We start from the raw sequence: 13422 nt of genomic DNA, 5'->3' as shown, positions 1-13422 counted from the left end.
AAAGTTCTCGCATTTTTTTTTTAAATGAATGGAACTTCGTTGACATTCTCTAATCAGCTTAGCTAAACTTTCGTATTTTTTAAAGTTCTTGATATTTCCATGATATAAGACCCTTAAAATACTCTCACGTTTTCCGGATGTTCATGTAAATTTTATCACGTCCCAGAAGTTCTATCGGAGCTTTGTTGAAATTTCCGGAACTTCTTTAAGGTTTCTACAATTTTCTTAAAATTATTTGAACTGCCCTTGATTCTCTGATCTGTCTTGATGTTCTCGAAGCTTCCCTATAGCTCTCAATTCTATTGAAGATAAATTTCCCTGATATTCTTTGGACTTCTGTGAAGTTCCTGAAATATTTATGAAGTTTTCATAAATTATCTGATGGTCTCTGTGCTTCCCTGAAATTCTCGGAACATCCTAAATTTACGATTATAGATATTTAAACTGCTTTAAAAAGTCTGAACTAAAGTCATGGGAACTGCTCTTAAGATCTGAAATTCCCCAAAGATCTCTAGATCTAGCTTTTCTCATGCGCTTTGATTTTTTTTTAAATTTGCACAATACCCCTCAAGGTTTCTATATTTATCAAGTTTGCTTAACACCTGTGATGTGCTCTGGAATTCTAGGAACTTCATAAAAGTTTCTGAAAATTTTAGAATGTTAAAATAACCGATTTGAGGATCTTAAAGCTTCCAGTAAGTTCCCCATAATTTCAGTGTGTTTCCTTCCCTTATGTTCCCGCAGTTTGTTTATGGAGCTTTACTGAAATTCTCAGAATTTCCTTTCATTCCTCAGAACTTCTTCAAAGTTCCTACAATTGTTGTGAAGTTAATGGAACTGCAATGAAGATCTCTAATATTTCATAAAGTTAATTACGAACTTGAAATAAATCATTTAATGTTTTCCATAATTCAGGCACTTTGAAAATTTTCAACATCATGAACTTGTACATGGAATACGAAACTACAAAACGTTGAATGTTTTTAGATTTTGGACTTACTCAAAGTAAGTATGTTTTTTAAAGCTGTGAACAGTGACAAATTAAGTTCAACATTCATTGGATTTGATTACAAACTTGTTTCTTTAAAACTGATTGCCATGTCTTAAAAACGCTTGGGTTAATTACTGTTGATGTTCCAGAAAAAGCATATTTTGAACGCATTTAAAAAAAAAGCTTCCTTATTATAAGCCTTGAACTTATCCGTTAAAGTTCAGGGAAAACCTGGAAAACTCAGGAAATTTTATTTAGAAAAATGAGTAGACAGCCTGTAGATAACGAAAGACGATTAAACGTCACAATGCAAATAATGATCAATGTTGAAATAAATTCACGCTAAAATAGTTGAAAATAGTGACTGATTACAAGAAAAAGTGACTTTAGTGTCTTGACCTTAAAAAAAAGACTTTTTAGTGACTGGCTTGAAAAAAAAGACCAAGTCACTAAAAAGTAACTCACTACCAGCCCTGCATACGGTTTGATATTGAAATAAACTTTTTATGTCATGGAACTTAAAATCAGATTTCATAAATAACTCTAATTTAATCGAATCTCACACCGGAATCTCCTGTGAAGAACATTTGAAAAGATTTGAATAATTTACTTTTGCCTACGTTATATATGATGACTAGTAAATAGTAATTCCCATTTTTCTATGATCTTGTATTTGATTCTGCGTTCGAAATCTTTAAAATATATCTAGGCACATAACGTTGATAATTCGCTAAGAACTTTCCACAGAATTTCTTCAGAATGATCTCAAGAACTTTTTTAGAATAATTCCACTTCTGTTAAACTTAGAGGCGACTAAGCTTTAACAAAAATAATACTAAATTCTTGAAATTGATTGCAGAACAATCAACAAAATTCTTGGACATAGATTATTTTCGTAGTTGGAAATGCTTAACATCAAATATCATAATTAAAGTGGACATTTTATACGATAGATGAGGAGATGAAAGTAAAGAGTTGATAGTTCCTTTACAGTACGGCAGTGTGAAATTTTGTATATAAAAAGTAGAAAGCGGACAAACGACAATTTTGAGGAAGTTACAAAACGGGTAGAGCATCTCCTTTACCAAGCTCATCCGTTAATGAGGAATGGTGAGGGGTGTTTCCCCCTGCCACCACTGGCAAAAGGGATGATCGCCAATGTGCTCATGTACCTCCGATGTGCGGAAACCAGGGTGGCAAGTGAATTTCCATTTTGAAATTCCTGGTTTCCTGGTCAATGAATTCAAAATTTACTGGTTTTAAAAACCATGTATTTTAAAAACAATTTTTAATAAAAAAAATAAAGTGAATCCTTGTACCATCATTCTTCGCGCAATGCGGAATTTCACAAACCAAAATAGGTATTAAGGTTCTTGTGAATGCCCGTGAAATCTTTATCTCATTGTTTGCTGTAAAGAAGCTAGTAAGGAGCCGCGCTACTTCGTCGTATCATGGCGCCTATTTCCGTTCGATGTGCTAAAACCATAATAGCAAAGCGTTTTCATTAATGTTTTTGCAAAAACATCTTTGCTTACCAGATTAATTACGATTGACACTGAAACATTTGCGATAACCCGTAAAATGAGCGATTTTAGGAGTGTATGACGAAGGAAAGCTGAGATACGACGGACTAGCGCGGATCCCTATCTAATGTCTGAAATTTAGAGATCTATAAGCCCCTTAATCTTGAGATTTCTGTTTTTGAAACTGCGATTTTTTTAACTTTATTGAGATTTTTAGCAAACGGACTAGTTTATCTCAAGGTGAAATTGCGAAGTGTGATATGAATGAGGACTCTTTAAACAAACCTTTGCTTCTAACAATTTTACGGATTTCCAGTGTGTTTAAATTTTCCAACGATTAAGGATCTTATTTAACGGAATTTTGATTACAACATGATTTCAAAATCAAATGATTAAAAGATTTCATAAACAACACTGGTTTAATAACTCTTATTATTAAAAAAAAACTGACTGCTGAAGTGATGTGTGATGTGATGTGAATAGAACCCACCATCAGTGCAAGGATTACCTATGACTGCAGATACTTCACTGGTTGTAACGTTCTGCCTGATGGTTTGTTGCAGCAGGGTGAATCAACTTCATTGAAGACCAGTGGAAGACAAACGACAAGATGTACGTCTATTAACACGTGACAAGGGACTGGCAAATCCACGAACCCTTGTCCAGTCTACAAATCCTTTGAAACCCTTAGGCTGCCCCCCAAACCCAGCATATAATAATGTTTGATTAATGAAATGTATTCAAAAAAGGGTTGTTTAGAGAGAACAATCTTCAACTGGAACGTACTCACCAAATCAATATATCCAAAAAAAAAGACTGACTGCTGAAGATCATAGAAACTCCCTAAAGTTCGTAGAACTTCCCTGAAGCGTCAAGAAGGTCTTTCCTGAAGGGTTCATTGAAGTTTATATTGCCTGAATTTCATGGGACTTCCCCGAAGTTCGAAGGACTTTTTTAAGATCTTAGGACTTCCCTGAAGTTCGAAGTTTTTTTTTAAATTCATAGGAATTTCTATAATATCGTAGAAGTACCACGAAGTTCGTAGAAATTCTCAGAAGTTCGTAAGACTTCCTTCAAGTTCGAAGAACTTTCTCGAAGATCTGAGGACTTCCCTGAAGTTTGAAGGACTCAACTGAATATATGAGGACCCTAAATTTAGAAGAGCTTCCCTGAAGTTCATAAGGCATATCGAAGGGGTTTCCAAAAGTTTGTGGATCTTTCCTTAATTTTTTGGAAAATAGTTTGGAGAGCTCCCATGAATTTCGTAGGACTACCTGTAGTTCAATCGACTTCTCGGAAGTTCTAGGAACTTTTTTGAGCTTAGAGAACTATGTTAAGTTCAGAGGACTTCCCAAGAGTATTGAAGACTTCTCTGAAGCTCGGAAAAATCCATAAGTGTCATAGGATTATCCTTAAGTTTTAAACAATGTCTAAATGCCGTAGAAGTTACATTAAATCTGTAGAAAATTCTGTAAAATTCGTAGTTATTACTCAAAGATTAAAGGACTTCCCTGTAGTTCGTAAGACTTCTCTGAAATTTGTAGAACTTCTCTGAAGGTTCGGAGAGATTTCTTGACCGTCACAGTAGTTCACAGGATTTTCCTAAAACTTGTAAGACTTTCCCGAATTTTGTAGAACTTGCATGAAGTTCGAAGGCCTTATCTGAAGTTTTTAGTAATAGAACTTTTTTATTGAACATGTTGAACAGGTACTTCAAAGTATTTACGCGTCGGCATTGCTTAAGTCTGCTATCAATTAAGCACAAATCATTCGAAAGCACAATTCATTCGGAAAGTCGATTTTTTCCTTTGGTTTGTTTTTTCCGTCGATCTTGTTTTCCGTGCTGAGCACCAATGCTACTGACGTGCCAGGAAGGCAGCTCCCACACCTGGACCCTACCTATCGACCCATCAACTCATGAACCGGGGACCAACGGCTTTACTTCCCATCCGAAGGAAGGCGTGATCAGAGATGTTATGCCTCAGAACATCCCGGCGGCGCCGACTGGGATTGAACCCAGGCCTGCTGGGGTGAGAGGTAATCACGCTTACCACTACACCACCGGCGCCGTTGGAAAGTCGATGAAAATAATAGATCAAAGTCACTTAGAATTGGACATAGAATCCTCATCCAATCATCACAGAATTCTTCTCAGATCTCTCGTTAAATTCACTCTCAATTATGTTGGAATTATTTCCAAAATTGTTTCGGAGCTGAATTTTGCGTCTCTAATAATTTAAACAATAATCAAAAGCGACGCACGTATGTGGTAAGTCAAGTTTAACTATAGATATAGGCTTAAGATTTAAGATTTAATCGGAGATGAAGAAATCGGAGCACTTAATTTTACATGAGACTTTCGTAGTCTGTACTTTTGTATTCTTCTCTGATATATCCTGGTGTCATCACTAGAATCCTTAAAAATTCTCTTAAAATCTACTTTGGATTTTTTAAAGTTCTTAATCACCCTTGGAAGAGTTTTGAAAATCTATCACAGACAAATACATTTGGAAAGTTTTCATGATTTACAATAGTTTTCTGGCTTCAAAATAGTGACCAAGTCACTAAAAAGTGCCCTGCTACCAGCCCTGCTAATACTCTGCAAGAGCGACGCCATTTTTTAATCACCCCTACCCTAAGGTATGACTTTCCATCATCATATCCCATAGATGCCACGCCGCCAGTGTCCAGTGATGGAGATTATCAGAAAATTGATTTCTCGCGTAACTTTACAAAAGGTCCTAAAAGTAACAAATGTAAACAAATCGAGTTAATCGATACAAACTGTATCCATCCAAATTCGCTATAATTTATTTAAGAAGATTGAGGTCGTAGGTCAAAAATTGTCCAATATACAGTTTGAAATTGTGGGTACCAGACATGGACAATCATTTGCATTCATTTCATGCATTCATGTACATTCATTTGCCTCTAACTTTTTTCATCAACAGCATTTCACAAAAAGATGTATAAAGCTTTAGTAGGTTTTGTTATTAGCTACAACTTTTACCTGTAACTCAAATCTTTATCTCTTATGCATCACGAATTAGAGCGGGCAGAACTCGTTACTGTTGTTCAGTGAATGTAAAATACATTCACTGAAAAACAGTAGTAGATTCTGTTTGCTCTGGTTCGTCATGCATAAGAGATACGGATTTGAGTTCTTAACAAAAGTTGTAGCTAATAACAAAATCTACAAAAGCTCCATACATCATTTTGCGGAATTCTGTTGATGAAAAAAGTTAGGGGCAAATGAATGTAAATGAATGCACGAAATGAATGCAAATGATTTTCCATGCCTGATGGGTACTTGATTGTTACTTCGGACATTTGGAGTGTCTTACATGCTTGGTGCTCATTTCCTAAAAGCAGGGCATGGAAAACCAATCTAAGGTTATAAAGTAAGGGTACCAGTCATTTTTCCAATCAATAGATATCAATATAGTCATCACTAGAAGAAACACACTTCGTGACGTGACACACGTCACTAAACTAAAACTAGCATCTATCTGACATAAAACTGTGTTTTGATTTAGAAATTTTCGGATGAGTAATATCAGATAATCTCAAACATGTGTTACAAGCATTCTCTAAAGTAAACCTCTCTGGAATAGGTACGATTACGTACATCAATTAGGATGGGCAGTAAGTCTAAGTAATCCTACAAGCTCACCAGTACAAATCACTACACCATAACTGAAAGACGAACGATGACAAAACCTAAAGGTCATGTATCTACCCGTAGCTTTGGGGCGATGCATATATTATGTTACACTTTGGGTGGGGGGGTGTAAAATTTTGTGACAAGCAATGCATAGGTGTAGGAAAATTATGACGAAAGGGGGGGGGGGGGAGGTAAATGTTTCCTCAATTTAACGTAGCATAATTAATATATGGCACCTATGGAGCTTTTCATGAAGCGGGTTTGACTCAAAGAGTTGAATCATCCTAGGAAATCATCACAGGAAAAAGCCATCCCAACAGAAAATATACGGCATGTAATTATTCACATTGAAACAAGAACCCTTTCAGCCATCGGGACAGAGGCAGCCTAAATTAACAAGCCACCTCCATTAAGAAAGGGGAGATTGTAGATTTACGGCAACACTAAACCAGTCGAACCGACAATTTAGCATGTGACTAGTAATGATACGGAGAAAAATTAGTTTTCACTTCCCACGAGAGTCCCGCATTCAGAGCCACCCGTCTGTCCGCAGAGAAGGAGTTTATTTATTTTTTATTCCACAACAGCAAGTATACTTTTGTCGTCATTTTACACACGTAGAGCTCCATAGCTACATGTACACAATAAATACATCCAAAGCGCCTAGAGTTAGTTTGATTGACACGTAACGGTGGTGTGCAAGCTCTCCGGTAGAAGTGAATGGCAGTAGGTCACACACATATCACAGAGTGCTCTAACTAGTACGTATCTCTCCTGTTGCTCCACTCACTCTCTATGTAACTATGTCGTCGGAGATACATTCACTTTGTACATAAGATGCAATGCACATAGAGTAATAGTACTTTATATTTTGCCTACCGTTAGCGAAATTCAGACATGCTTCAGTTAATCAGTATTCTAAAGAAAATTACCTCTAATCTTTTCTCTTTTCTCTTTTCCTGCTCTCTGTTCGCAAACCAAACACAACATTATCTATCGAACCAATCACACATGAAACAATAAATAAAACATGCACCATTGCACCGAACAAAATCAATCTAAACAAACACCCTTTGCAACAACCACCCACCACCACCACCACCACACCCACCATATGTCTGATCGATCGACTGCGAAAAAAAAAATTGAAACAAATTAACCAACCGCCTGAAGGCTTCTCCGGGCCGAGTTGTTCAATTTGCGGAAGAAGGGCAACGTGAAGGCAATGGTAGGCGGCTCCCTAGATCGACCGACCTTTATCGAATCGACCCGTTCCTGCTCGCGTTGTGGCGTCGAGCTGGGAAGGATCATCAACCGGGGAGCACCGTGTCGTTCCTGCAGGCTGCGAGTGTGTAAGGGGTGTCGCGAATTCTCCACTCGCACCACTGACTGGGTATGCGTTGTGTGTCATAAGCAAATGTGAGTGCATCACCAGAAAGTATCAACTGGCCAACATAATATCAAATCAAACAGCATACGAATGTTGCTTCCTTTTCTTCAATCAAATTAACCCTTTTTTCGTCCCGTTCGCTGTTTTTATCAGTTGTATCTTTATAGAACCAGATCCCAAACAATAATACCAAATAGGATTATAACCAGCAACAGTGTTTCTTTTTTTATCTTTCGTTGTGTCCGTAACATACTTTATTGCAACTGCATATCTGTTTGTTCTTCACGTCTCGTATGTCTTGTATGAAAAGAAAAGAAAAGTTATGCTGTTTTTTTCTTATATGTTGCTCGTTCAGTTCGATGTGGTATCCCCCCCCCCCATGTTCCCCCAGGTCCAAATTTGACCGTCCCATTGCACGTTTGTCTTCGTTTTGTTGTGACACATGAGACTGATCCTCGCTGTATTCTGACTGTTGCTCGACGCCACCCGTCCCCCATGAATGCTCGACCTTAGCTAGCAGTGATTAGAACAGCCAACAATTGGAGATGTAAAGACCTAGTAGAAAAAAAAAGAAAAGAAAACTGTGCTAGTGTCGCATTTTCCGCATCTCACGCGCTCATCTCCACCCACCGAACACAGTGGGGCGATTCCATGGAAAATCCGGTCAAAATGTTATTTTTTTTAAAAATGGTAATCAACATGCTTTTAATGTAATTTGAGGCTACGGATTCCAAATTTTGCGTTCAAAATAAATTTTTATTAAGGGATTTTTACAGTCAATATCATGTAAAGTTGAAAACAATAATGACATCTTTTTCTGGATCGTTGTGTAGGTCATTTTTAGCGGTCTAGATCAAGACAAAATCGACACCCTAGGGTGGATCCTAAATGTAAGCGTAAAAACCGATGTTCATGCAAATTATCAATTTTAGCACAAACTTGAGCAAATTTGGAATGGATATTTATAAACGTCGACGCAATTGGGCGCATTTTAGTTATAGATGTCTAACCATTATTTTCAATTTGAACAGTTGAAACTTAGTTAAACAAATCTTATAACGGATTTAAGGTCATTTTATTATATAAAGGGATAGTTTTCATCGTGAAGAATCAGCAACAATTATGCCATTGCAATTAACTATTCATATTTATTGAACTTCTAGGAAAATTCAGTTCTTGTCGGATTATCAAGAAATTTTGCATTTGACTCTCAAATCTATGAGCGAATCTGAAAAAAAATATTACAAAATATTAATTCATGCAACATAATTTCAATTATGACCGACTTCGCCCCCAATGTGCACAGCCCTTCTGCAAACGTATGTCGTAGAGTTGGGCTTTTGTTTTGCGACTGTTTTCTTGTTTTGTTTGCCCGTGTGCCATCGCCTTTTATTTTAGATAGATAGTTCCGACAGTATTTGTATTTGTCTCCCACTGTAAGGCAAGCCACGCACTAGTGATATCTGACTTTGTCGTTTGGTGTAAAATTTTTGCTGGAAACCTTTGCAGCAAGCAGTCGTCTGTGTTGTGTTTCTGCTGGGATAAACTCTATGAAACACAGCACAGAGAGTAGATCAACCGGGACCAGTTTTCTCGTTGGTGTAACAATGCTGCGTTCGGTAGACAAACAAACGGAAGAAAGTGGGTGGAGGTGTACTAGGAATGATGATTGTTATATTATTAAAGACACATTTATACATTTTTAAATGTATTTCTGACTTCAAGGATGTGGAATGAGCTTCATAGAGATAAACAATATCTAGTCTTTTTTAGTAATCCAGAATAATGTATTAAATCAGATCCTAGAGCTGATTGCTTTAGTGACCGCAAAGCTTAGATAATTATGAACTTGAACGAATAACGATTGTACCAACTTGCTATCCACACAGCAATTGTTTTTATTAAAAGTTAAATTAAATTGCACTTTTAAGAATTTATTAAATTATATACGATTAGAGAGAAATTGCTTCTATAACTCAAGTAAAAAAAAAATCAAGTACGGATAACTTCAAAAACTCAGTAATCTGAATCAGTCCGATTTATAGCTAATTGTTTGTACTATAACACGCTGAGATCTCGGACGGGTGTTTGGTTAAACTTACATTTTAGAACAGTATTTAGAAATATTTGCAACACCCTAGGTTAGATAATCATTTTGTGTAAAATAGCAAAAGAAATTAAATGACGCGAGCTTTTGGCAATCTGAAACGATGAGTCGAAAAAAAAACTGCTTTTAAATTGTTCGAAAATGCATCAACTGACATTTAAATTAATACATTGTTTTAGAAGTCGTGAACATGATACAAAGATTTCGAAGCAAGGAACATATGAGCAGTTCCACACAGATTCGCAAATCGTTTCGGATCGACCTTTTACGATTATGATGAAACTTTGCACAGTTGTTTGTTATTGCCCAACATGCCATTTTACATATATGGTTCCCTAGTTTTGCACATGACTAACACTTGAAAAGGGCTTATGCGAAAATGATACGCATCAATAGAAAAATATATATCGCGAACGATTTGTTTGATCGAGATGGTGTCTTAGAAGAAGTTGTGGACAAGTATTGTGCCTTCCAAGAAAAAAATATACACTGTAAAAAAATATAATTTTCTATTACAAAAACATCAAAATTATCAACAAAAAAAAATAAAATTACTCAAATTGCATATTTTTTTAAAATATTTTTATTATTTATTTATTTTGTAGTTTAGATAAAGTAATACCTACTGACACTGTGCATTTGCTGGGCAAATCATAAACAAAAAAGTTATGAATTATTGAAAAAATAAGTATTTTCCAAAATATATCTTTAATATAGTGTTAATATTAAAACACATTGAATTTACAACAAAAAGCTCATAATGCTTAAATTGCCCAAAGTTGTTATTTTCGAGATACTCGTAGGGTAAATTTTCCTTATTAGAGAGTTGTATAGATTTTTCTCCTTTAGCTTACTTAAATCTTTGGTTTTTATTAGTTAGGTAGGTTCCGATTCAACACATTGTAGTTTCATTTTTATACCTATGATCTTGACTTTTTTTACCTAGGAGATGAGTACTTAAGGGGGTTAGATTTTGATAAGTTCTTTAGGGGGAATGACACTGATGAAGACTGCACATTGTAGTCGAAATACGTATCTGTCATGGATACCAAAATTAAGTGGAATTAAATGGAAGATTACCTTTTTTGCTGTTTTAATATTTTAAAGATATTCGATAACTGTAGGTGGTATGTTGGAAAATATTTATTTTTTTAATAATTCATAACTTTTTTGTTTATGATTTGCCCAGCAAATGCACAGTGTAAGTAGGTTTTAATTTATCTAAGAATGGCAATTTGTGTAATTTTTTTTTTTTGATAATTTTAATTTTTTTGTAAAAAAAAATATAATTTTTTACAGTGTATATTTTTTTTCTTGAAAGGCTCAATCAAACAAATCGAATTTTTTTTTTTTTAATGTAGAAAAAATCTTGGAGAACAATTCAACGTAGTCTTGATTACAATTAAAATTCCAAAAAAAATCTGAGAATAAATCCTTAATCTTAAAGGTAAATTCCTGGGTCGCTGAGAATAATAATTACGAAATTCTGGTAAACATCCTAAGGGAAATAATCCCAAAATTATTCTGAAATGAAGACCTATGAAATTCAGAATCCTGAAAGAATTGTGTAGAGGACTTCATGTTTTTTTTTTCTTTATCGAGATTTTACCCGCAGGCTGATTCATCTCCGGTTATTTCATAGAAGAGGGCGTTAGAGGCCCTCCTGGGTAATAGTTACGATAATACAGTAATTAGATATTTGGGTTTTTTACGTTGTTTCTGTCGGAAAGCCGGGTCGTTGTCAGACTTCATAGTGAATTCCTGGGATGCTGAGAAGAATAATTACAAAATTGTGGTGTACATTCTAAGGAAAATCTGACCAGGATGCCAAGATAATTCAAAGAATGTCCTAAGGAATTCTGAGTTGAATTCCAAAAAAATTCTGGGAAGAAGAAAGGAAGTTCCGAAATGAATTCCTAAGTAATTCTTAGAATAATGTCATAAAGGTTGTGAAAAGAGCCTCATAGGGAACCGCTACGTGATAGTGAAATTTTTGTGAAGCGAATAGCTTGTGAATTTTAAGAATGATTTCAATATAATTTTGACGATAGATTTATACATAGACTCAAGAACATTTCTGATTAAAGTTTTCAATTATGGTCTTCTAGGATTTCACAGGAGTTTTAATTAAAATTTTGAGAATATTTTTAAACAGATTGCATTCTCATGATAGTATGAAAGGATTTCTAAGGAGGATTCCGAGGAAATTCTAAGTGGAATTTTAAGGAAATTCCTAAGATAATGCCTAGGAACGAGAAGAGTTCCAATGGTATTATCTTGTAGGATTACGTAAAATCCCAAGATTATTTGTACCTCGAAATATTCCATGGTAATTATTGAAAAACAAAAACTGTTCATTTTGAATAGATTAATACAAAAAATATGGAAAAAGTAACACATAAGTTGAAATCTTCATGACTCAGAGATCATGGCAGTTGGTGCAAAAAAATAAATAAATATAAGTTATAATAAACCTGTACATTCATGATAAATAAAAATGCAACTTTACAACCATATAGGGTAAATGGCCATAATGTTAGCCTATGGATCTTAGATTGGGCCCATCGCTAAAAATCTGCTATTTATCAATTTTATCTAGATGAACACGGCATTGGGACGGTGCTAATAGATATTTTTGGTTGCTATTGAAAATGTAGTCGATTGCTGAATTTATGTACGGGCCCAAATAAAGGGCATTTAGGCCGATATTACATCCCTTTCCCCTATTAGGCTTTATTGATTTGTTTCTTTTCTCCGGTCAAATTCCCGGTTACTTTTCTAATTCCTGATTATTTCCGGGATTTCCCGACTCACTGGCCGGCGATAAAGATCAGCTATGTTCCAGAGTTTAAATAATTTTGGTACGCCCAGTAAAGTCCATGTGTAAGATTGAGTCCAGGATCTGTCAAATTTTAAAAACCTAGTATTAAGAGGAAGCTTACCGACCCGAAACAAAGATTACGCTTTACTTTTTCTATCAGTTCAGTCAAATCAGTTTTTATCATTAAATCAGTTTTTTTTTATAAAGATGCTTCACATGTTTAAAAATTTCTCCTATGTCAACATGGCACAAAGTTGGTCTCAAAAGAACCACAAAAAATTACCGTTCGATTTTGTTTGGAGTTTAACATCTTATCTTTAATAGATAGGAAACATATTTTTACATGTACATTTTCTCAGGAATTTGAGGTAAAAACTGATTTTCTTTGATTTTTTATATCTTGTTCCAATATTGTTAGAAGAAAAAAAACACAATGTACCAAAAAAAATTTGAACTGTTAGCTTCCCCTTAAGATATTCCAAGTTAACAGCGCTGATTTTTTGCTAAAATAAAAAAAAAAAAAACAAAGCCCAAGAATGGCGACATGATTATTAGACTGATGCAAAATTTTACATTTTTGTTCCCCAGCGCTCAAGCGGTTCCAAATCGGATCTAGATTAGCCGCCCAAGGTTTGAACTGACTGGGCACAAACCATTTGAAGTTTATATGGAAATAACTATGGGGAAACCAAACTTTTTCTTTCTTCCATATTGCACCGTAAAAAATTTCTATAGCTATTCTTATGGAAAATTTTCTCAACTACAACTTTGCAGAATATTGTTTTTCAGCCAAACATCAAATTAAATAGTTATTAATTGTTTAAGAGATTGATAATCTTATGGCATGATCATCATCATTAATAACTTTTGATACTTAAAGTTTATCGAAAAATGGTCTTCTGTGAAAATTTACTAGAAGTACATAC

At 35.0% G+C, this 13422-nt stretch overlaps 1 protein-coding gene across 4 annotated transcripts in view; it reads left to right on the top strand.

Moving 5' to 3' along the window:
* Positions 1-13422, top strand: part of LOC135697404 (uncharacterized) — a 159188-nt gene that overhangs the window by 50619 nt on the left and 95147 nt on the right. For 2 of the 4 annotated variants that reach the window (XM_065217033.1, XM_065217036.1), the window contains one exon: positions 7352-7597. The exons of the other annotated variants lie outside the window; for them this stretch is intronic. In XM_065217033.1, coding sequence (XP_065073105.1) covers positions 7352-7597 — 246 coding nt within the window. The remainder of the gene's footprint in view (positions 1-7351; positions 7598-13422) is intronic. 4 annotated transcript variants of the gene reach the window in all.

The sequence above is a fragment of the Ochlerotatus camptorhynchus genome, unplaced genomic scaffold, assembly GCF_037179485.1.
Source record: "Ochlerotatus camptorhynchus isolate MF236.1 unplaced genomic scaffold, CSIRO-AGI_Acam_v1.1 ptg000070l, whole genome shotgun sequence".
NCBI classification, from domain to species: Eukaryota; Metazoa; Arthropoda; class Insecta; order Diptera; family Culicidae; genus Ochlerotatus; species Ochlerotatus camptorhynchus.
This window is presented reverse-complemented; position numbering and strand designations above follow the sequence as displayed.